General features: G+C 37.8%; 1 protein-coding gene across 1 annotated transcript in view; it reads right to left on the reverse strand.

Annotated features, from left to right (window-relative positions):
• Positions 1 to 13,686: 13,686 nt before the first annotated feature.
• The window catches only part of LOC149302873 (proton myo-inositol cotransporter-like), a 49,401-nt gene continuing 36,814 nt past the window's right edge, over positions 13,687 to 26,273 (reverse strand). Inside the window, exons 5-10 of the mRNA XM_089482131.1 lie at positions 22,429 to 22,592; positions 20,610 to 20,730; positions 19,076 to 19,201; positions 17,864 to 17,976; positions 14,950 to 15,102; positions 13,687 to 13,913 (exon numbers count right to left, since the gene is read on the reverse strand). Coding sequence (XP_089338257.1) covers positions 13,687 to 13,913; positions 14,950 to 15,102; positions 17,864 to 17,976; positions 19,076 to 19,201; positions 20,610 to 20,730; positions 22,429 to 22,592 — 904 coding nt within the window. The remainder of the gene's footprint in view (positions 13,914 to 14,949; positions 15,103 to 17,863; positions 17,977 to 19,075; positions 19,202 to 20,609; positions 20,731 to 22,428; positions 22,593 to 26,273) is intronic.

The raw sequence follows: 26,273 nt of genomic DNA on the forward strand, positions 1-26,273 counted from the left end.
TCAGGAGATTGCAGACAGGAAAATTAACTCTGTGGAACAGGTCTCCAAATACACTAACATAAATATTTCAAGAGAAGTTTGTTGCTCCCTAATGTGGTGAGAAGGCAATATAGTTTGTCAAAAAGCATTTATGTCACTTTTCTAACTTGTTCTTAATCCCCCCTCATTTAGTTTAAGCACAATATCTTTTTCTTTAGGACAAGTAGGCCTTTCTTTTGAAACCCTGCATATATAAACTATCATTGAGTGTGATTTTTTATTTGTGAAACTTGCTGAACAAAAGTACCGTATTGGCTCGAATATAGGCCGCACTTTTTGCCCCCCACTTTAAGTCTTTAAAGTGGGGGTGCGGCCTATATTCGGGGTCTAGCGCCCGACCCCCGGGACATGCAGTCCCGGGCGCCGGGCAAGCAGCGGGGTTAGGATACAGATCCCCCACAGCGGTGCAGGGGACCCGTATCCTACTCTCGGATGTGCTCAGACAGCCTCCCCTGCAGCACTTCCCACGGGGGGAGTCCCGGCAAGGGAGATTTTTAAAGCACATCTTGCAGACGTGCCGGCAGCGGAGGTTGTTTCTGCTCGCATCGCTGCTGCCGGTGAACGTCTGCGTGAACAATCTTCCTTGCCGGTACTTCCCATGGCAGAAGTGCCGGCACCGGAAGTTGAATACGTGTTATGTGTAGATGTCCCCCGCCGGCCCCGCGGAGTCTGCACCGGTAAGTCTGGTGGGAGGGGGACATCTTGGGGACAGAGTGGCAGCATATCCCGGGGGGGTAGAGTGGCAGCATATCTCGGGGGGGTAGAGTGGCAGCATATCTCGGGGGGGATAGAGTGGCAGCATATCTCGGGGGGGGGGTACATCTTCGGGACAGAGTGGCAGCATATCTCGGGGGGGCAGAAATGTTTTCATTAAAAAAGCACCTAACTTTTAAGGTGCGGCCTATATTCGGGTGCGGTCTATATCCGAGCCAATACGGTATATGTTTTTGACAACCCAAAGTTTTTTTTCTCATTATAATGCTTTTGATTCAACTATTTTACCACCAATCTGTGTCAAACATTGCAGTATGTTTTTGTTTGTTTTCCATTTCTTACGAGCTCATTATGGTATTTCAGTAGATTTCTTTCCCGGGGTATGTGCAAGTACACAAGCAACTCTATTTGTATTCAGCAACACCAATCAAGTTCAGTAATATCCCACATACATGAGTATGCCATATTTTTCAGACATTACAAGGCCAAAATTAAAGCATGCACATTTTAAAACTTGGACAGATTACTTTGCTGGGTGGATGTCTAATTTGAATATCAAGATAACACCCACAAGCTATGTATTCTCTGAAAGCTAATCGCCTGAGGACATCAATAACACTCCTTTCTAGGTGAAACATTACAAACACAAATGTAATAGGAACTTAGAATATTGAAGTTTTCCCTACATTTTCACATCTTGTGCACTTATTAGGATGAATGGTACACATTGGAGTCTTTCCTTTTTATTCTTGCACACATGGCATTGTTTTTGCTGGATCTCCTTCCCTGGATTTGGCGGCAATTTTTTAAAATATTTTTTGGTGTCCCTCCATTCCTTGGGTTTGGGGGAAAATTTTCTTGTTTCAGTTTAGTGATTATATCTAGCGGTTAGGTGATATCGTAAGGGGTAGTGTTGGGGTACTGTTAGAGAACAGTGATAGTGTTAGATACAATTAGAGTTAGTGTTAGCAATAGGCGTTGATCAGATTAGGTCCCTGGCTATTTGGCGAGACTGGTCAATTATCAGTGATATAAAGTGCCTCTAATCAGTAGTAATAGTCAACAACTATGTTTTAAACGTTTTTTTTTTTTGTATGTTTTACATACAACCCACTTCAGTTTTAACTGCTGCAGAGCCTGAGAGAAACCAACCTAAAAGCATTCATTGTGACTTGGTCTTCACAAGCTTGCGGGAGCCGAAGACACCCGTGATTGCTTCAAAGAAGCGGCAACAAAAGGGTTAACACCGCACAATGACTCTCATGGAAAGATCATGTAGCAGTAGGGGTTAAGGCTGGTCCCCAAACATGGCTTACTTAATTTAGCCCCATGGTCTTGTTCAAGATAGCCTTATGTCTATCTCACGTATTTAAATTAATATTATCCTCTCCTCTTACACTAACAATACATAATTATCTACTTATTGTATAAACCTGAGTTTGATACAAGTAATTTCTATTTCTTAGCCTTGCAATGTATTGCCCAACCCAACTTTGCAATTCTTACTCTAAAAATAATTTGCTCGTTTGGCCTCTTATGTTTCAGATGATAAGCTGCCAGGTAGTGCTGTGTCTGTTAGTTATTCTCCATGGACATTTGATAGCTATGTCAGTGAAAGTTCAGAGATGGTAAGGCAACAATACAATTTTACAAATAACTTTTGCTTTAGTGGTCGAATGCATCACCTGTGTAGTAGTTACATGTATAACTGCTTACTGCCAGCCAGCTTCAGCTGGTGTGAGATTTCGCCTCCTAAACACTTTTAAAATGGGGTCCGCCGCCATACAGTGTATGGTGGACGTTGACGCCCCGGGGAGGGGCCAGACACAGCCCCTGATGCCGATCACGGTGTTGCTGAATGCCTCGATGTCGAGGCATTACAGCAACACCGTTTGGGTGCAGAAAGTGAACGTAGATCGCTTTCTGCACCTGTTTAAAGTCATGATGGTCCTTGCGCGTCAATTGTCGTTAACCCTTCGTTTTCGGGTGACATGACCGGGCCGTCAATTGTCATTAAGGGGTTAATATGCATTCTTCAAGGGTGAGGGTGTATGGTACATAAAACTGTCCCTTAACAATGACCATTTTGTCTTAAACAGAAATTCAGTATTAGACTATTGATACATTTGCGCAGATGTTTAGCATGTTCAGGCCATCTCCTTAGGTTTGTACCAGTATGTCTTAACATGTATTAATGTTATTGGCCATTTTGTATATTGTTTGATGTTTTTTAATTTTCACTTCCCTTTTGCAACAGGGCTGCTGAATCTCTTAGCAAATATATACATAATGTAGTTGCCTCCTATGCTTTGTTAAATCCCTTTATGTACTTAAATGTTTATATCACATCTCCACTCACATCTCTCCTGCACTCTTTTCTCAATATCAGTATCAATCTTCCTGAAGACGAGATCTCTGGAAATGTACACAATATTGTGAAGTCTATTAACAGTCATAACTACCTCTCAGTTATTGTTAATAATGCTTCTAGCTATTCAATGTAGGACCCTGTTTGCTTTTTTCTGATGCTTTGTTGCATTGCCTGTTTACCTTTATGTCATCAGAATCAATGTAGTCCCTCCCTCTTTCCTACAAATAATGCTGTATTTTGTTTTAGGAGCTTTATATCTTAAGCACTTAATTTTACACTTTTCAGCATTAACCCCTTAACGTCAATCTACGTACATGTACGGGGTTGCCGTGCAACGAGATAACGACAATGCCTGTACATGTACGGGCTGCTATTAAATAGCTGCATCGCCGCGATCGCGGCATTGTCGCCGCGATCAGCGGCTTTGCAGCATCCCCGGAAGAAAAATGGCGGCGGCGGCGGGCTAAAACAGCTTAGGAAGTGATCGGAATCCCTTCCTAAACATAAACTGTGTAACACAAGCCCCCTCCCCCCGATAGCCTTGTGATTGCTCCGAGGATTTTCAGGTATAAATTTATACCTGAAGTACAACGTGTGTGAAAAAAATACAAAAAAAAAGGGTTAAAATACCAGCATTTCAAATACCTTGGGGTGTCTAGTTTTTAAAAATGTATGATTTGATGGGGAAAATTGCATGGGCCGGCTTCAAAGATACCCGAAATGGCACATGGGGGGAAGAATTACCAGATTTGGAAAAAATGGTTTTAAAAAAGCAAAACGCTACCTGTACTTATTGCCCCATTACATGCAGAAAAAAGCAAAACACAAACACATTGGGTATTTCTAAACTCAGGACAAATAGAATCTTTTTAGCAGGTTTTTTCATTAGTTTTTGCAGATGAGTAAAAGTTTTTAGTTTAAAAAGTGAGAAAAAGTAATTAAATTAGATGATATGATAAAATTAATGGTATCTAAAGAAAGCCCCGTTTGTCCTGAAAAAAACAATATATAATATGTGTGGGAGCACGAAATGAGAAAGAAGAAAATCACAGCTAAACAGCAACACTGAAAAATGTTAAAAGAGCCATTGTCCCACAATATACTACGAGTAATAACCCCTATTGTCCTTAAGGGGTTAAACTGCCGCCTCCACACCCTTAGTTATTCTTCCAGTTTACCTAAAGCATTAGCCATTTGGCTTACTTTACCAGGAATGTCTATCCTATTGGAGACCGGTGTATCATATGCAAAAACGCAAACCTTACTTTTGAGACTTTGTTGTAGCATCTCTGATTTAAATATTAAGGTATGGGTCCTGGTACCTATTCTTAAGGTGCCCTTATTAACCCCTTCCGTACCGGTGACATACCTGGTACTTCCTGGTTGGCCCACAGACCGGGACGTACCAGGTACGTCATCAATGATGCGCGATCCAGCATTGCTACGGACGTTGGGATTGCGAGGGGCGGCTGCTGCTGACCGCGCTGGGTGTCCCCAGCGATCCGTAGCAGCCACTCCCTCTCAATTCTGTGCACGTGATCACTTTGAAGTGAATCACGAGCACGGAATTAAAATATTTAAATAAAACTGAGGTCTTCAAGGGAAGACACAGTACGAGAACGCCGGTCCTGAAGGGGTTAACATGACCTTCCTTTGAATATACATTATTAACTACAACCTTATGTCTCCTGTCACTCAGCCAGTGCCTTATCCATTCAACTACAGGGGCAAGAAAAAGTAAATGAACCCTTTGCACTTACCTGCTTTTGTGCATTACTTGTTCATAAAACATCATCTGATCTACATCTAAGTGCCAAGTATAAACATGGTGTGCTTAACCCCTTCGTGACAAAGGCTGATTTTACTTTTTGTACCCTTTGTGACAATGGCCGTTTTAACATTTCTGCGCTGCTCGTGTTTAGCTGTAATTTTCTTCTTTCCCGTTTACTGAACCCACACACATTAGATATTGTTTTTTTCAGGACAAGAAGGGCTTTCTTTAGATGACATTGTTTTGATTGTATCATATTATTTACTATTAAAAAAAGTATAAAATATGGTGAAAAATTTAGAAAAAAATGACTGTTTATAACTTTTAGTTGAAAAATCTTTTACTCATCTATAAAAGGTAATAAAAAAACCTGCTAAATAGATTCTACTATTTGTCCTGAGTTTAGAAAGACCCAATGTTTTTATGTTTTTTTGCTTTTTTCTACACATTATGGGGCAAAAAGTACAGGTAGCGTTTTGCTATTTCAAAGCCATTTTTTCCAAATCTGGTAATTCTTCCCCCCATGTGCCATTTCGGGTATCTTTGAAGCCGGCCAATGCAATTTACCCCATCAAATCATATATTTTTGAAAACTAGACAGCCCAGGGTATTCCAAATGCTGGTATTTTAACCCTTTCCAAGCACTTATTCTACCATCAGCCTTTGTCAAACTTTATGGTAGTAATTTTTTTGCATTTGTTTTTTCATACACATTTTACTTTAGGTATGAATAAACAGGTTCTGGTATATGTCACTATCAAAAAACACCCCAATATGTGTTTAGCAACATCTCCTGAGTACAGCGATACCTCACATGAATGATTTTGCCTGGCTGTTTGGGGGCAAAAGGGCCACATTTGGGGCATGCACATTTTTCAGTGTTGAACTTTGGCATTTGGGGATCCACTGCCCATGCCCTATTTGGTACATCTTTGAGCTGGGCCATTTCAGTGTGCCCAATAAAGCTATATCTTTTTGAAAACTAGACACCCCAGGGTATTTCAAATGCTAGTATTTTAACTCTTTCCATGCACCATATCTACCACCAGTCTTTGTCAAACTTTGTGGTAGTCATTTTTTTGCATTTGTTTTGTCACACACATTTTACTTCAGGTATGAATTAAAAAGTTCTCGTATATGTCACTATCACAAAACACCCCAATATGTGTTCAGCAACATCTCCTGAGCACAGTGATACCCCACATGACTGATTTTGCCTGGCTGTTCGGGGGCAAAATAGCCACATTTGGGGCATGCACATTTTTCAATGTTGAACTTTGGCATTTGGGGATCCACTGCCCGTGCCCTATTTGGTACATCTTTGAGCCGGGCCATTTCAGTGTGCCCAACAAAACCATTTGCGTTGATCGCCTCCTACACGCTTTTAAAACGGGCGTCCGCCGCCATACAAAGTATGGCGGATGTTGACGCCCCGGGGAGGGGCCAGAGATGGCCCCTTTGTGCCGATAATGGCGTTGCTGAATGCCTCGAGGTCGAGGCATTACAGCAACGCCGTTTCGGTGCAGAAAGCGAAAATAGATCGCTTTCTGCACCCGTTTAATGACGTGCCGGTCCTGGCACGTCATTTGTCGTTATCGACATGAATTTCCGTGACGTGCCCGGACCGGCAATTGTCATCAAGGGGTTAAGCTAACAACACACAAACGGGGTTTGTTGCAGAAACGTATATGCTATTTCTTATGCTTCTTGCTGCCTTACCTAGATAGAAAGTGCTATCTCACCTTTGTGCTTCCTGATATATAAAAAGTTTGCCATTTTCCTTTTAGTGGGTGAAACTGACAAATCAGAATAAGAAGTCTTTTGCAGCCAATGAAACAGAGCTCTTGCATATTTTAAATTATGCAATTTCATTTTAGCACTCCAAAAGGAAAAGGACTAGCACTATGTTACAATATAAATAATTTGAACAAATATGAAAAAAAATACATAAAGTTTTAAAATTATGGAATGATAATTTGCAAAATTTATTTTAGCAATCAGAAGATGAGGATGCTGCAGACACTGAAAGTGAAAACATATCAAGATCAGAAATAATGCCAGGATACCAAAATGAAATTTACACAAAACATATGCCTGATGAAAATATCCAAACATCACAAAAATATGATGTAAATGCCAAGGATATAAAAGCAAATCACTCTTCTCTGTATTGTGATGCATCTTACATGTGTGACACTATAAAAGAAACTAAACTGAATATCTGTGCAAGACAGGATGCCTGGTGTCAAACGGATAAGACATCAGATGTAGCTGAGGCGTGCCATGTTGCTGTACAGTGTGATATTCTGCAAAAATGCAAGTGTGCAGAATAGTTTGTGATTCCTTAGCACTGGGGAAGCTCTTAACCAGTTAAGTTTCCTTACCTAACAGCAGAGGGCAGCACAGACCACCTGATGAAATACTCAAGTGTGCAAATACAGTCTGGGCCAATAGGTTCTACAGTTTAGCTTTAGCTGTACTTTGTACAAATAATGAGTAGGAACATTTTCCCCAAAAGACATTTTAAACAAGCTTCACATATTTTTTTTTACTTTATACCATTAGTTGTTTCAGAGCTATCCCAGCCATCAAATGGCTGCTAATTTGAGAACTTTAGCTCAAATGAACTCTGCATATTATTACTGATACATTTTCTTTTTACTTTGCTAATGTCTCCATGAAGATACTACTATAAACATGAAAAATACAAATAAAACAACTCATTATAACCAGCCCCTCTTCTATTGAATACAGTAGGAATGTAACTCTCAACCTTCTAAGTTAAACAACACCCATGGACATGCAAATTGAGCAGGCATTTGCAGGTAGCATACTCAAGCATGTTGCCTGGTTCTGTTGAATTATTTTAAGGCATATGATAGCTAAGTCTCACTTAAATGGTTTTTCTACATGCAAATCCATAGAAGGATTTATTTGGATTCCCTCTGTACATTCGCTTTCTTTCCCTGCTCTTCAGCTAGTTGCATTGCAAGAGATGTGCTTGGCTGAACAGAGTAAGGTTCATGGTCACTGCTAGCCAGCTCCATTGCTGGCTTGTGCAAATGTGATGTGATCTAAGGAGACCCCTGTATGCATCCACGGAAAGTGCCTGTGTGGATTTTGGATTGAGTTCATCCATTTCTTAGTTCTCTACACCGCAGAGAAACTTCCTTTCAAAAGGGAGAAGATTGATAGCTCCACTACACTACAAAAAAAACAAAGTGCCACTGTACACAAAGAATGCGGTTGTCATCTAATATATATATATATATATATATATATATATATTTGATAGAAACCACACACTGAACAGAAAAGTTTGCATTGCAATAAAGTATAAAGCAGATTTCTAGCCAAGCAGTAGATAATATTACATGAACAATGCCAAGGTATTCTATTTTAAGTAAGCACTGAACACGAAAAAGTATTGTGGAAAAGGCTATAACAAGTGTTTTTTATATGCTCTGTACATAAATGATGTACTTATTACCTGAGATTGTACTAGAACATTATTGATGCTTAATTTGTGATTTGCATTATATTTAGTATGCAACACTCAAACAGACATACACAAAAATACTATGCAATGAAAATTTGTACTATACTTTTAAGTGTATTTTAGTAAGTTCTTTTGTAATTTGTGTTATATTAATTCCACTAAGCACACAGAACAGTATTAAGCAGAAGGCTACTTTCTATATGCAGATGTGAAGAAGTCCTGCTTGAATGCACAATTATTGTTTCAGTCATACCATTGCCATATGTACAATACAAAAGGGAAAAGAGTTGCTTGATAGTTAATAAAAATGTATACTACATATTTGTTTTGGATCAAGAAGCCAGCTTTTTTTTTTATAGATTATTAATCGTTTTATATACCGCCATCATATTCCGTAGGGCTGTATGATTTTGCTGAGCCTTGCCATACACTAACATACATTTACACATCATTCTAACATCATACACGAACATGCTAACATTTCATGCTCACGAACCGCAACACATAACAGTAACACACACTAATATTCTACACTTATGTACACACATGCTAACATCATACACACACTCTAGGCTGACATACACACTCATACTAATGCCATACTGCAACAAACTACAAACACCATACACTGTGTGAACAATTATTAGTATTTTGACCATATAATTTAATGCATCTTTTCCAAATCCAAGCTTTATAAACTTGAATGCTTATTGGATTTAAGCCGATCAGATGTGTATTTGTGTAATGAGGGAGGGTGTGGCCAAAGGAGATGCGCACCCTATGTCAATGTGTGCATAATTATTAGCTTCATTTTCTCTGGCAAAATGGGCAGAAAGATTTAGCTGACTTTGAAAGATCAAAAATTGTAAAACGTATTTTAGAGGGATGCAGCACTCTTGAAATTACTAAAATATTGGGGTGTGATCACAGAACCAAACGTTTTGTTGCAAATAGCCAACAGGGTCGCAAGAAGCGTGTTGGGAATAAAATATGCAAATTAACTGCCAAATATTTCACAAGAATCAAACATGAAGCTAACAGGAATCCATTATCCTCCAGTGCTGTCATATTCCAGAACTGCAACCTACCTGGAGTGTCCAGAAGTATAAGGTGTTCAGTGCTCAGAGACATGGCCATGGTATGGAAGGCTGAAACCCAACCACCACTGAACAAGACACATGAGTTGAAACTGGGCCAAGAAATATCTGAAGACAGATTTTTCAATGGTTTTATGGACTGATGAGATGAGAGTGACTCTTGACAGTGCAGATAGATGGACCCATGGATGGATCAGTAACAGGCACAGAGCTCCACTTTGACTTGATGCCAGCAAGGTGGAGGAGGGGTACTGGTATGGGCTGGTATTATCAAATATGAGCTAGCTGGACCTTTTCGGGTTGAAGATGGACTCAAACCCAACTCCCAAACCTACTTCCAGTTTTTAGAAGACACTTTCTTCAAGCAGTGGTACGGGAAAAAGTCTGCACCTTTCTAGACAACCATGATTTTTATGCAGGACAATGCTGCATCGCATAAATCGCAGTACTCTTCCTCACCGGACCTAAACCCTATTGAGAAGTTTAGGGCCCTTCTTAAACTGCAGATTTACGCTGAAGGAAAACTGTACACCTTTCTGAACAGCGTCTGGGAGGCTGTGGTTGCTGCTGCAGAAAAAGTTGATCAACTGATCAAGAAACTGACAGACTCCGTGAATGGAAGGCTTATGACTGTTATTGAAAAAGAAGAGAGGCTATATTGGTCATTGATGTTTATGGAAATGTCACAAATGTTTATTTGTATATTTTGAGTTGTTTAGTATTCTCACTTTAATTGATGAAAACAAACAAGTAAGATGGAAAAATTGTTTATTCATTTAGTTGCATAATAGTTCTGCACACTAATAGTTGCCCAATAATTGTGCATTATTCGCCTAAGGAAGCCAAAACCTCACTTATATTATACATATACACACACCGACTCACACTACAGCATACACATGCACACACTCGCCTTGTGGAGACCAGTTACGATGCTCCTTTTCTGCCCTTGTGAATCCAGCACCCAATGCTTCCTGCGGGGGCGTGAGGCCAGTGCAATACGTGATGCCGGTGGGAGCCTCACGGCACCAGGTTCACAACGCTCCCGCAGAACAACCTAGGGTGCTGAATTCATGATGGCAGCCCTGCAAAACCCTGGGTGCCAGGAAGTGGCTTCTAGTTGTCATGGCGACCTGGCGCCTGTCGAGCCCTGGATTAAAATATGTTTAATACATTACATGTTAACAAGAATGTAAAGGGAGCTTCCAGCTCCCCATGTTTAAAAGTGAATATGATGGCTGAATTTATGTAAAAAAGATATTTTAAAAGGCATACTTTTCAGTGTTCACTACAGTGAGCTAAAAGTGACTAAAGTTAATTTATTTTACGCAGTTCTAAAGGTATGGATGACAGGAATATAGAGCATTTAGAGAGCAAATGTGTTTAAGCACAAACCCTTTAAATATTTATCTGCCAGGATCCAAGGAGATAACATCTGTTTGTATATAAAGATGAGATGGCACTTAGTAATTTGTGCTTCTTTATCGAATAGAAGATCTTCATTTCACACATCTATAACTAAAATAAAACTGTCCAACTACAACAAAGCATTATAGGAACTTTGTTTTCTTTATTAACCAATTTATTAAATAAATTGAATATAGTTCAAACACCATTGACACTTTTATACAAAACACCACGGTGCTGATTAGCACATCGTATAAAACTTTTCTAGGTGAAACAGAAGCAAAAGAATATACCCTTTACTCTGACATTGGTTTGAGATAATTTACCTTGCAGAACAAGAACAACTGTATTTGTTAACAACTTACAGTAAGCCAGACTTTACTTTGCTGACATTTGAACACTGCCACAACCTATTTCACTTAATTATGTTCACAATACTGTACACAAGGCTATTAAGATTATGAAACCATGTATTACATGAAGGTTTAACTCATCTTAAAAAGGAAATTTGAGAGGTTGCAGCTACATTTTAAAGGGTACCCGCAATAGTACAAATGTTTCCCAACAGAACACAATGGAAATTCTCTGCTTCTGGCCTGGTGCACGAATAATCAGCTCCATTTTCTTCTCAGTTTAAATCAACAAAAATACAAACATCCAAAGAAGGTCAAAAATACATTGGTCCTTGGTTTTGTACACTATAGGTTACATCAGCATTTTCTTTCAGATACAAATACATTCAAGACTACATTGGGAGGATACTGGGCAATGGTGAGTTTAAACACTTTGCTTTATGAGGCTCAGATATCTGAATTTCTCCTGAAAAGTGGCCTGTATAATGGACAGCTAAATCAGTGAGAGTTCTTCAGTTAACTCCCAGATTAAACTAAAGTGTTATGCAGCTATCTCAGCCCTTACAGCAATTGAAACTAACCGGGTTTAGCCCTTCCTAATGCACTGGGAAGCCAAGCTACGGCTTAATGAATATCCACTGAAGACTGTACCACACAACATGTCTTAAAATACTATAAGGGACAACATGAAATCTTTATTTTCGGTAATCTTTAAAAGTAACTCAAGGTTAGAGTTGAATCACTTAAACAGTTCCTAACAATATATGTAACAAGCATTCTTTTATATTTGGCACAGTTGATTAGACTCACACCTAATTTATACAAAGATCTCTAGAAAAAAATTGTAATTTCTGCACTGATAAACATTGTTTAATACCATGATACAGTTTCTATTTACAGAGACGTTCCCAGCCCTTGTTAACATTGTTGAATTTTTGGACTTGCTTAAATTAGCAAGGGTGGATCAGGACTTGGTTAATTTGGCTGGAGTTTGTTTTATTTTATTTTTTTAGATATACTTAAACACCCAAGGTCCATAGATGTAATCTGTACAAATATGGATTGGTAATTTAAAAAAGAACATTTGGCTAAAATATTGATTAAAGAAAACTGCAGTTATATAAACTTGTTTAAATAATCATATGGCGTACATTGATATGTCCTGTGCTCAGGAGTAGTAACCTGATATTATGAAGCAGACAGACTTTTAGAAAGAATTACATTTTAAACATGACTTTTTCAGAACTTAACTAATTCCCAACACGAGTGATATGTCAAAAGCCGTTTAAATGAGTTTCCTGCAAAACATAAAAATAAAAATAATAAATGGATAGTGCTGTAATGTTAATGGAAGAATATTAAATGTTTTTCTTTACTTCACCAAGGCAAGAAGTGTATACAAAATCAAAAGCTGTAGAAAGTTTAATATATATATCTATATATATATATATATATCGTTACATTAAGCTACAATGCATTTCCCAAATAAAGTTGCAATACTGTGATCTGCCTTTTTGATAATCATATTTCTTTAAGATTAAAGTGTGTGAAAATGAGAAATAAAGTATTTATTAATTTGAAGGAATAACCTATTTTTTTAAAATTTAAGGGAAGGAATATTTTATCTTAGTTAACAATATGCAGCCTGTTGATATTTAATATAAATCTGTGAGCTGTGGTACAAGCTACTAATATACAATCCTACTTTCTCAAATTAAAAAGTATTTCAGTTTTGTATTTTAAAAAATGAAATAAAAATAGATACTCTACAGGTAAACATAGTAACAAAACTGAAAAATATTTGTGCTTTCATATGTTTTTTTTTTCATCTTGAATGTTGGAAATGTAATTTAGTATAGAAAAAAAATCTATTTTTATTTAGGAATGTTAAGGTTATTTTTCCTAACAAAATGTAAACCATAAAATAACACAATGAAAACTTCCCTGGATACATTGTTCATGTAAAAATTGTCACAACTATTTAAAAAGAAATTGTGCAAGTTGTTTTTGTACCATTTACGATTTTGATCATATGCACATTATTGTAAATATTAAAGTAATTTCCACCCATTCATAAAGGAAGACTATAACTGGCTATTTGCTGAATTAAATTGGGATGCTGGCATTACTTGCACGCTACAAACAGTTTAAAACCGTAAAAAGTTGGAAAGAGGTATAAGAAAATATGCATGGCTTCATACAAAGCACAATTTGGAGATTGTCCTAATACCAAAACACATTTTGTAGAACAAAACAGGTTTTAATTTTTATACACTTATTTTGCAGTTAAGCTGTTGAAATCATCCTTCTGATTTAATTAATATTAAGTAAGTTCTATGAAATATACAGAGAACCAGACCAGAAGCAGGACTGTGAGGTCACCTGTAGCTGCCCAGAAGGCTTTTAAAAGATTAGCATGCATCTGCAGAGGAAAATTATTCCACATCAGAAGCATCATTGTCAGAAAGATGATAATTACTTCCCTTAACGCGAATATATTCTATATACCTCCCCTCATCGGAATCGGAGGCACCACATGTACATAGCCTGTTTTCAAATAAAGATTCAATTTCCTCTAGTCTCTTCCCTTTAGTCTCTGGTAAGCAGCCATAAATAAATATGAGTCCAACAGATGCAAATCCTGCGTACAGGAAGAAGACGCCTGTAAAGTGAAGTATAAAAATTACAGATTAACATCATTTAGTGTTCAAATTTGAAGTCATATTTTAATTTTACAAACTAGATGGGCTAAAAGGCTAACATTATAGATCTGCATATCCCTTAGGCTTTTTGGCCTATATATATCTGTATATATATGTCTGTTATATAGTATATATATATATATATATATATGTAAACATGAGCCTTTGTCTGCATCATATCCTACGATATACTACTTTTTATTTAGTATAGATTTACTATATATACATAATAAGGAGCCTCAATAACACAGTTTACGCTAGTATTTTTAAGTATATGTACACTAACTTATTATAAATATGGAGTCTGTGACTTCTGCAGTTACAGTTCATTATAATACCAGTGTTTACATCATATGGGTATATTATACTGCTCATTATACTTACATGACTGAGTACTCTGAAGTGGTACATCTCAGTTAGGCTAGGTTTCCACTTGGGTTTTTGTCCTGCGTTATTTTCCTGATTAAAAAACGCCAGGAAAAACGCCAAGAAAACTGCCACTGCATTTACCTGCGTTTTTGCCTTTCTGTGGAAATTGCTTTTTGACCTTAGGCAGTTTTTCCAGCCTTTACATGTTGGAATTTTCACCCAGCTAAAAGGGATTAGGATAAATGGCAAGTATCTGCCCCCTCCTGATGTCATTTCCTTGGTAGAGTTCTACTTAAACACGCCCCGGCAGACCCTTTTGTCTCTTTTCTGTGGTTTGTAAGGCATTGTAAGGCATTGTGCGATTTCCTATTGAAGAACAGCTAACATCTGGCCGCAGCGTTTTTTCACTAATAAAATTGGCGTTATGGGCGTTTTTGAAAAAAAAAAACACAAGTGGAAACCTAGCCTTACTCTGCTTGCAGCTTGTCTACATTTTAGTCATGAATTTGACTGGCAGCACATTGCTTAAATTCAAAGAAAAATAACTAAAGCTATATTGTAAGATTACTGTCCTACAGCCGTATCTGAGACATATGTGCAAAAGATATTAAAATAACATTATCGTACCATAGTAAGTAAGGTATTCTGCTGTATGCAAAAATGTTAATGAAATGAGTACATTAAAAATCCAGTTTACGCCAGAAGAACATGCATTTCCAGTACTTCTTGCCCAGAGTGGGTATATCTCAGAATTGACAGTCCATGGCATTGGTCCCATTCCTATAAAAGTAACACAAATATTGAATATCATTGTTTTACATAATTAAGCAAAAAACTATAGTTTCACTCAAATACCTATTACTTAAGAGATACTGAGCTCCTGGGCTGTGTCCTTTTGCTTTATGGCTGTGATCAGTGGCGTCGCTACAGGGGGGCAATTGCCCCCCCCCAGGTTAATCCTTGCCCCCCCCGTTTGCCCCCCTGCCGAATTTGGAATAAAGTCACAATGCGACTTTAAATCCCTTTTTTTTTTTTTAATGCGGAGGAGAGAGAGAGGGTGCGGCCCGCGTAAGATCGGGAGCCAGGGCAACCGATCTTACGCGGTCCGCAACCTCGATCCCTGCTACTTACCTGTGGGAGGGTCTTCTGTACTGCATAGAGGAACCGGAACCTAGCAGAGTTCACGTGACATCACATGACTCTGCTCCAGTCCTGCTTCCTCTGTGCAGTACCAGAGAACGCAGAAGGAGGCCGCGCCCTCTGCTGAAGTCTGTGAGCGGCATCGAGGAGCTGCAGTGCAGGTAAGGGGGTGGGAAGGGTGTTTGAATGAGTATGCGTGATTGAGGGAATTAATCTATTAATGAATGAGTATATGAATGAATGTGTGTGTGTGTGATAGCATGGATGTGTAAGTGCTGGAACCTAGGCATGATGGGACTGTGATTGCTGTTAGCAATCACACTCCTATCATGCCATGTCAGCCAGGAGTGTGATTGCTAAAAGCAATCACAGTCCCATCATGCCTAGGTTCCAGCATTTACTGGTTGGATGTATAAGTGCTAGAACCTAGGCATGATGGGACTTTGATTGCTGTTAGCAATCACACTCCTATCATGCCAAGTCAGCCAGTACATGCTGAAACCTAGCTAGCTGCCCCCCTTGTGTATTGATGCTGCCAGCAGTATGGGGTCTACACATCACTTACAGCCACCCTGTACCAGCATGTACTGGCTGACCTGGCATGATAGTAATCACACTCCTATCATGCCAGGTCAGCCAGTACATGCTGGTACAGGGTGGCTGTAAGTGATGTGTAGACCCCATACTGCTGGCAGCATCAATACACAAGGGGGGCAGCTAGCTAGGTTTCAGCATGTACTGGCTGACTTGGCATGATAGGAGTGTGATTACTAACAGCCATCACAGCACAGTCCCATCATGCCTAGGTACCAGCATTTACTGGTTGCCTGGGTATGATAGGAGTGCGATTGCTGTGTGAGCAGTGTGGACGCCAGGGCTGGCTTTGGGGTGTGCAACCTGTGATCTATGCCTGTAATTTAGGGGGTTTTAAATATACCTTTTAATGACGTGTTTTTATGTGAATTCCAATTGATCTATGCCTGCAATGCTGTTTCCATGTATTTATTTGATCTATACCTGCAATGCTACGTTTCATATACTATTGTATACCTGCAAATACAGGATTTGTATGTCTGATTCTGTTTATTTGATATATACCTTCAGTGCTGAGATCACAAGTGAATTTCAGTTGATCTATACATGCAAAGCTTGGTTTGTGTGTTAATGTGTTGATCTATAACTGGGGCTAATATTAATATATATGGGCAGCAGGGGCATCAATACACAAGGGGCAAAAACACTAAGGGGGGTATAAACGACAATGCAGTGTGAAAAATCCATCCTGATGTAGACATCTGTGACGTAGATTGTGTCCTGCCGTTTGTGTGTTTTTGGTTATCAGTGTAGCAGAGCCTGTCCTCGGGTGTGTGTGTATAGGTGTTGGTGTGGCAGAGCCTGTCCTGGTGTGTGTCTGGGTGTCGGTGTGACAGAGCCTGTGTTGGTGTGTGTGTTTGGTCATCTGTTTCCTGGCACTTAACTTACAGTAGGAATTATTTAATTTATACTTATCCAGAGATAAAACGCCTTACTGAAGTTGTAGTGACTTCAGGGGACAAAACGTTCAAGGCCCTGAAATCATTTAGTGGAAAAGTTATTTATTGTGTTATAATATTTATTTCAAGGATTAGTCGCACTCAATTGTGGCTTCAGGCTTCCCATGTTGAATGATCAAGTATTATTTTAGCCCAATAACAAAAGTATAATTCCATAGCACATTACTTTTGGAAATTATGAATGCCCCCCAGTTTGACTGTGGTATCTTGTGTGCCCCCCCCCTATATATTGTTTCTAGAGTCACCACTGACTGTGATGAATAGCATAGGTCTGATGGGAATGCAGAAACCCAACAAAAGAAGCATCCCAGGATCAGCATTGGGCAGCTGCATACAATAAAAGTTAAACTGGCTGTTAAGCCAATCACCATTGAACAACAAGTAGAGTACAGGCGCTTTCCCAATTGGTTACCGTTCCCCATTTTTTTTTTTTTTATAGGTACACTCAGTACTGGTAATTTTTCCCACCCAATAAAGTTGACACGTCACTGCAAATTATCTATATTGCTTCTGCCTGGGAGCTTTGAAGGACTAATTCTGAAGGACCTGTGAAGGATATCAACATGACTGCCAGGGATGACTCCCAGCTATCCCCTGGCTTCAGTGACAATTGTAAACTGGCTACACATCCTCCTATACCCTGTCTATAAAGGAAATATATATTAGAATCCCACCAAACATCTGCAGCCATGTTAAATTGTGCTAAAACATTTATTATCCATAAATCACTATTTAGTGGTGCTTTGGGACTAAAAGTGAAAAATGTTTTAAAGGATTTGCTGGCTGTCAATTTGATTGTGGTAAAATGCCATTAATAAGACAATTATAGTTCACTACTAGAGTCTTACCTGGTGCAAAGAAAACCAAATACAGAATAAGACCAACAAGTGCAGTCCAGGAATAAGAGGTAGGGCAATAGTTATAAGCCCAAAATAAAGATTTGGATGTTTCATTTGCGCAACTGAAAGAAAAAAAAATACGTTTACATTTTATAAAATGGATTAGGAAGGTCATATGCCCACCCGCAATAAATCCATTCTAATACAGAAACACCAATTATTGTACCAAAATATATAAAAACAATGTGCAGGCTAAGAAAAATCACTACATCCAATAAATAATATAAATACGATAATCAAACATCCCAGCCCATTTTGTAGCTTCACCAAAGATTTGAGAGGTCAGCATAACTCTCATGGAGAAATTTGACATGTATATTTGACAAAGCACCCATAAGCACACAGTCATTTCATGTCAACTGAGACATGTCACAATTTGCAGGGGAAAGTGGCTATTATGTGCCATCAAAGGTTTTAGAATACTATAGAAATCAAAATAATCTCAGATTTATTAAAATTAAGTATATTTCTGGTATTTGGAGCTGATAACCTGTTAAGAAAAAAATCTGACTTTGTTGCTAAATATATAATACCTGGGTGTTACCAAGAATAATTTGTGTAAAGCATTTAAAGATTTAAAGGTGAAACCAAATGTCAACATTCTGCATAATATGAATGCTAATATCTATGCTGCAAAGCTTTTAAATGCATTTTTTTTGTGTTGGTGTCCCTTTGTAGTCCTCTGTAAGCCTTATCGAACACAAATAGGACACAACTCATACTTGATTAATGTAGTACCGTGAACCTAAACATTTATTGGATTTTGCTAATGTCCCTAATTGGGAAAAAAGCACTTAAATTAGTTAAGCTAAGGGGTAAATGCATTATTTATGAATTTCAGCTGTGGCAATTGGTGGGACCTGCAAGGTGGGAGTTCCTGCCAAATTGAGTACTTATGGGACCTCCTGGTATGGGAACTCTCTTGTGTTTTAATTCTGAACATATATGGGAAGCACCACCTAAGTGTTTCTATATGTATTATACATCAGGAGGCTTTTAAAACACTATAAATGGCTTATCTCCCTTTCACTAATAAAGAAGTGACCATGATGCTAAACTAAAGTATAGAATGAGTCACTTCAAATTAAAACCATACATTTTATGTGCAGCCAAGGTATTTATATGGTAAAAAAAAAACCTGTCAAACAGACAATAATTTACCTGCCCCAGGCCGATTTTGCAGTAGTTCCAGAATCTACAGGGATGCATGATGATTCAACAATATTTGAGCCATTCGTTGTGTAACAAAAACCACAATAGGGGTCTAACATACATCCATTGCAATAGCTGGGGGGAAAAGGATGCAAAAACAGAATCATTCACAGTAACAATGAATAAAAACACTTTTGAGAGTAAAAGTTAGCCATTTATATCCTTAGCTGTTGTAGGTAGAAATTCTTAACAACATAGCTGAATTGAAAATAGAAAAACACAACAATTGACATATTTACCAGGATTTTAATCTCTTGTGCACTGTAAGTTATTGGTTATTGTCAGGGCTGGTGCAAGGATTTTTGCCACTCTAGGCAAAACATAATTTTGCCGCCCCCTGGCTCCACCCCCACAAGCCCCCCCCTAACTGGCTGACTCGCTCCCACTCCTCCCCATAGTGACCGCGAGCCGCAGCTGCGCTTACTGATTGACTGCTGTTATTGTCAAACTGTGCTTTAGCTTATATCTGGTATTAAATCCACTATCAGATGCTGAATGTGATTCTAAGAAATACAACAGATCTTTAAACTACTGTAAAATAAAAAACAAAGACAGATTTAAAAAAAGATGAGAAAAGCAAAATAGTACAAATTGGTGACTGTCCAAAAGACAAAAAAAAAGCTGTACCTTGGGTTTGTTTAGTTTACACTGAACAAAGACAAACTGAAACAAGAGGTTAAAATATATAATTTTCCAAAGTATTGTGTTGTCTCCTTTTAAAACGTGTGTTAGCATTGCCATAGAAAAATCAACTCGTGGTGTTTGAGTAGGGAAAGTCAGCCCAAAGATCAACGACAGACAACTGTGGCAGCCTCCATGACCGCAGACCAGGGTTTTGTTAGTGCTAATCTACATTACACTATACAGCCCTGTACTTGATGCTCAATGAGAAAACTATTTGTTGCGTGAGACTTTTCCTTTAAGGCCACACGTACAAGCTTTCAAACTAGAGAAACAAGTAACGCACAAGTTGTGAAACAGTTGTGATAACCAGCTTGATTGTCCATGGCTCATATAAGAAAAATGGTATCAATGGAGGACAGAATAAGTTACAGTTTAATAAGTAGCATTGATTAGGGAGCTCAAGGTAATTCCTGAGGAACTTAACATGACACCCTTTCCTGATTGTGATGCTATATCTAATAGCCCAATATAACTCATGAGAGTGATATTTATGCTCAACAACCAAAGCTATGCATCTCACCAAATCCCCTGTGCACTACATATACATGGTATATTTTATTAAAGATGGCTGCCCTACCTTGTGTTCTATCTTTTGCCAGGGATGGGTAACTCATGGAAGGAAGTTAATATAAAAACTGTATTCAATCTCAATTGGTACATTTTATACAATAAAGGATAAAATTAAATTAAAACAAGCACCTGTTACTTTAAAAAGAGTTTTATTTCTTATAGCGTAGAACAAGTAATATACATTTAAACATTTAATTGAACAATACTAAAAAAAAACCAAATATTTCACCTGTACTTTGAGCAAGTAGAATTTGGAGTTGAGGGATCACTTGGTGTAAATGTGACTGGTGGAGAGACCCGAGCAGATAAGAAAAATCCCAAACCCAGGACACTAAGAGCCAATACTGTACCTGTGGGGGGAAAAAATTAAACATACAGTGAATAAAATTCACTGTAAATAAATTGTTTACCTTATAAAACCGTTGTTCAACAGGGACTTGTTCCTCCAATTAAAATAATATTTTTATAATTCTTTAAGGACAATGACAGTAATTCCTTAATGTGTATTAAGGTCTCCAGTAAAGGTACGTAGGAATAAAATGCCAACGGCAATTGGACTGAAAGAAAAACATTCTAACCCATTTAAGCTTTGAAAATAAAGTGCCCTTGTAACAGTGTTGTACACACAGTATGAGGAGAGAAAATGTTTGTGCCCTCAAGTGTAAAATGGTGTAAGTGAGTCCTTATTCTTAAGTGGATAAATCTTATGGTTTGCCATTACTATGTGCACTAAACTTAACTAACTTCAGACAGTTGTATTCATCCTCAGACAACCAAGGATATGGCAGGTACAAAATATTGAAATAAATTTTCTATCTTTACTACACTAAATTAGAAGACCCAGGATTTAAAGGACTTTTATGCTTTTTTTTATTATTATTTTGAACCATCTTATTTTGCTTAATTTCACTTATATGTCTTAGACTGGAGGAAAGGAGATTTAGTGTAAGGCAAAATAAAATATTTTTTTTTATTTTTTTTACAGTAGGGACTATAAGGATGTGGAATTCTCTGACTGCATTGGAATACATCACACCTGTGTTCCAACGGCATATTGTGTGCCAGGTAAACAGCTGTGACCCCAAACTTTATGATACTGCATGTTAGATGTCACTATTGATTTTGCATTTTCTCCCATGATGTTTCTTCTCATCCATATTAAGAAGTCCTTAAACTCTGTGAGTATATATATATATATATATATATATATATATATATATATATTCCAGATAAGAACTGTTCGTCCCATTTAATCTGCCCATTTTTTCTGATGTAGAGATTTAGACCTTAATCAGTCGAGCAGGTTTTCTGTCCTTTTGTTCCATACACCAACACCAAACTGATTTATTGATTCACTGATTTAATGTCTTTATTGATGGAAGCACTATTCCTCATTGATCTACTTTGGTCAGAGGGTCCCCCCCGAGCCACTATACTGTAGTACTGTTACTGAAGCTGCTTTCCTCCACCGTGGTCTGACATTTATTGCCACTGAATGTCTGCTTGGGGCAGCCAATTAGTGGAAGTTAGGCCCACCCAATGATTGGGTGATTATATCATTTAGTCATTTGGGTGATTATATCATGTGCAGGGAGCAAAATAGCTGAGGAGTAGACGAAAGGGCAAATGCATAGAAGTATTCTCAAGATTGTAATCTTGCGAGCAGGGATCTCTCCACCTAATGTATCGGTTTGTCTTAGTCTGTCAATTCTTGTCTTGTCATATCCCTTGAATATATGTATTGTATTAAGCGCTGCGGAAACTGTTGGCGCTATATAAATAAAAAATAATAATAATAATATGCACAGAAACATTTAAACATTTGAATGAAATGGCAGCTGCATTGTCTAACCACGATTTTAAGACATAATGATTTGTCTTACTGTGACAGTTAGAGGCATATTGTGGTCCAGCAGTTCTTGTCTCACATTTTCAACATATCTCTACCAACAATTGTCAGTAAATGATTTTTTTTTAATTGATCTAAAATAGTAGGATTGCCTTTAATGAAGCCAGTTAAAACTATATGTACATTTAGATTTGCATACCTGTTAAACTTCCAAGAGTAAGCTTCCTTCTGCCAAGTTTTTCTACGAGCCAGACACCCAAGAGAGTAAAAGTGAAATTAGTAAATGCGGTTACCGCAGCAAGCCAAATAGCAAGACTGTCATCAGTGACTCCAGACATTTGGAATATAGTAGCACTGTAGTACCTGAAATACGCAAAAAAACATTATTACTCTATAATGCATTTTAGGAGGTTATTAGGAACCTAAGAAAATTACATAAACAATACTTGATACTTTGAGTGGGGCTGTTCCACCTACTCTGCTGAATTTTTACACTTCTGTAACTAAAAGGCAGCATTGGTAACGATCCTAGTGCTGTTGAATGCCCAAACATTTCCAAGAAATAACTGAATATCAAAATTGCTGTATTCTGTGTGCATATTTTTGCTGGGGATACTTGTCATGAAGTCACAAAGCAGATCCAATCTGAAAAAGCTTAAAAGGTTTTTTTATTTTTAAACCTGTAGATCGAAGAATAAAATGACTGACCAAATACGGTTTTATCTGTTTAGCATACTACACTACAATTACTGTTAATTAAGCGGAACAAGCGTTTAAATAAATATATTGGTAAATTTCTATCAAGACGCATGGAGCATTTAGAGTTGTACATATTTAGTAATCTGCTATTCATAGGTTTTATCAAGCAGACTTTCATTTTTTGAAGTTATATTTACAAGACAAGACCTACAAGTGGCAGTAGTACCTCTCTCACATTCCATCCTAAAGTTTAATACCCAGTTAAAGCTCAACATTTTGGCATTTTAAGATTTCAAGCACTTTACATTTACTGAATTGGTTTGCATATCTGCAATTTCTATAAGGCTAGGTTTCCACTTGTTTTTTTTTTAGCTAAAAACGCCCATAAAAACGCCAATAGCGCCACCTGGCGTTTTTTTAGTGAAAAAACGCAGCAGCCAGATGTTAGCTGTTCTTCAATAGGAAATCGCAGAATGCCATATCCACTTGGCGTTTTTTTGTTTGGCGTTTTTTCAGTCCTCTTTGGCGTTTTTCTGCTTTTTTGGGCTCTGTGGCAGTTTTTCAAAATCGCAGCATGTTGACACTCTGGCGTTTTTTGCAAGGAAATCTTGGCGTTTTTCTCCAATAGAAGTCTATGGGAGAGAAAAAACGCCATGAAAAAGCCATGTGGGTTTATTGCCTTGGCGTTTTTTATGGCGTTTTTTCCACAGTTACAATGCAGAGGATGGACCCAGTATCTGTGTGTCCTACGAGAAATAGGCTGGAAACAAACAGTTTCACACAAAACAAAGTTCATATTGAATCCTACACCATTTGGAACAAGCATGCCATTACAAACAAACATATGCGACGCATCAACTGGACCCTGCATGCCAAAAGCAACAGCAAACAATTTGCACCATCATTTGGGGCCAATCTTCCTAGAGGAGCAGACATTCGGAATAAAGCATGCCTTACAAACCACAGAAAAGTGACAAAAGGGTCCGCCGGGGCGTTTAAGTAGAACTCTACCAAGTAAATGACATCAGGGGGCAGATACTTGCCATTTCTCCTAATCCCTTTTAGCTGGGTGAAACTTCTAACTTGTAAAGGCTGGAAAAACTGCCTAAGGTCAAAAAAAGCAATTTCCACAGAAATGCTAAAACGCCAGAAAAAACTCCAGAAAAAAAAACGCAAAAACGCAGGAAAATGCAGTGGCAGTTTTCTTGGCGTTTTTCATCAAGAAAAAAAACGCAGGACAAAAACCCAAGTGGAAACCTAGCCTAAAACTATTATTTTATTTTTTTTGCCTTTGTTATTAAACCAGAATTACGTAATGTGTGCAAGACCTAAGGCCAGCATAAAATCCGTTTGGAAAGGCCAGCCACATTGTGCAGACAAAACATCCATGTTATAATTACGGCTGGCTTAAAATCCGTTAATTAGAAAAACTGAAAACTCTGGTTGATTGCAATTTCCAAAAAGCTTATGCAGTAAAAGCCTACGTCAGACTTAAAAACAATATAATGTTATTGTGTTCACTGTATTCTTTGATTCAAAATAAAACGAACAGCAATAAAAGGAAATTCAGCTGCAAAATACATAAATGCTAAAGTAAAGAGTCTAAGCGCATTCATCTGTTATAGTTTTGTTTGAAGAAAAACATAACACTAGTTAGTATCACATGCAGCGTATTTATATAGGACTGGAATTACTGCTGGGTGATTGTCAGAGTTGCCAAGATATTAGGAGCAGTAGGTTCTGCATGGCACCATCTGCCTTTCCGAATATGGTGGCAAAAGAAAGTTGGGTATCTGCTCTATACTAATAACTTAGAGCTTGCCAGCTAACATTAGGACTTCATTTAAGGCCAGTATGTACCTCCATATTAATCCATTGGCACTTCCAGTACTTCTGATCATTTCGTACACTGGGGAAGAATAGCACAGTCTTGATTGCAAAATACGGTGGGTGATCAGAAGTGCTGTAAGCGAAGAACTTTTAAAATTTATTTTCTTTTTTAAATAAATTAAAATACTACTGGTTATTGAATGGATACTTAAGCCATCATATGCACTTTTACTGTATTTGATAGCTCAGAAGTCCCTTAAGATTGTTATTGTGTTTCCTTGCATTTTTACCACCTCTCAGCTGTATGCAGTATCATAGATGTGTTCAGCTGCACACATCTTCTGACAATGTACTCACCGACAGTCAGCTTCATCCCGGGTCTAATAAGACCCCTGTGCGCATGTGCTAAAAGTGGTACCATTGATTTCAATGGGAGCGATAAGTGCTTTTTTTGCACGTTAAAGGAATGCATATGAAGGTACTCTTAACAAGGATGGCTTCATAATGATGTGTTTATATTGCTTGCAGATTACCGATACACTACTATAACTATATACTGCGTCTGAATGGATTTTTTCTGCAGTATTGTTTGTTTTGATCGTAACATGATATATTCTCCCCTCCCATAAGACTGTATGTCAAACTACGTTTAGTCAGGCTATGAAAAATGTAATCCTAGAGGCTCAATGCACATAGCAGGTGTATGCTCAGGATTCACTACAGTTATCAAAAAATATCATTGGAAGTTGTTCAGAAAGGTTTTGTTTTTTTTAAAGCACTGAATAGATAAACAGTATTAACCAAATGCACAAATATTCAAAGTACAAGCTGCTACAAAATAACGACAATATTTAGCATATAAATCATGCTGTAAAACTTACATTAAAAAAAACTACCACGTAGGGCGCTGGGTTTGTGGCATCTGGTACAGTTATGCATTGGAGTCTTTTCCTTGCTTAAATGTACCTCTACATGGTGGTTGTATTTATGCAATCTACAATAATGTAAGCATCTGTGTTTATTTTCAAGATTTGTCTATGAATATTTTTTATTTTTTTTGCTTTTTACCCCTAAGGATCCAATTATGTTATAAAACTGCCTCCTTTTTACAAAAAAGTTTTTTCATTTGTTTTTTCTTTTTTAATGTTATTAGTATATATTGTTATTGCAGTGCATGCTCTATTACAAGATGTTCATTTTGATAAATGTTAGACATTAATAGGCTTTTTTTCTTAATGATTCCACTAAGAATCAACGTCCACTATAAGCATTCATGGAAAGAGTAAAGTGCCCCAGGATTACAATGATAATAATTTAATATACCCTTTTTAGATGTTCCTTTAGTTTTATATATGTTTATTATTAAATATGCCAAGCTGTATTTAACATGCTGCTTTATTTGAAACTATAAAATAAGCAAAGATAGCCTTGGATAATGTGTGCCAACAATGTGTTTCAATAACAACATGAGAGCAGATGGTAGCTCCCAGGCAGTTTGCTTATCAAAACAGATAC

This window comes from Sceloporus occidentalis, unplaced genomic scaffold (genome assembly GCF_023333645.1).
Source record: "Sceloporus occidentalis isolate IW3139 unplaced genomic scaffold, rSceOcc1.0.p SCAF_17, whole genome shotgun sequence".
NCBI lineage: Eukaryota > Metazoa > Chordata > Lepidosauria > Squamata > Phrynosomatidae > Sceloporus > Sceloporus occidentalis.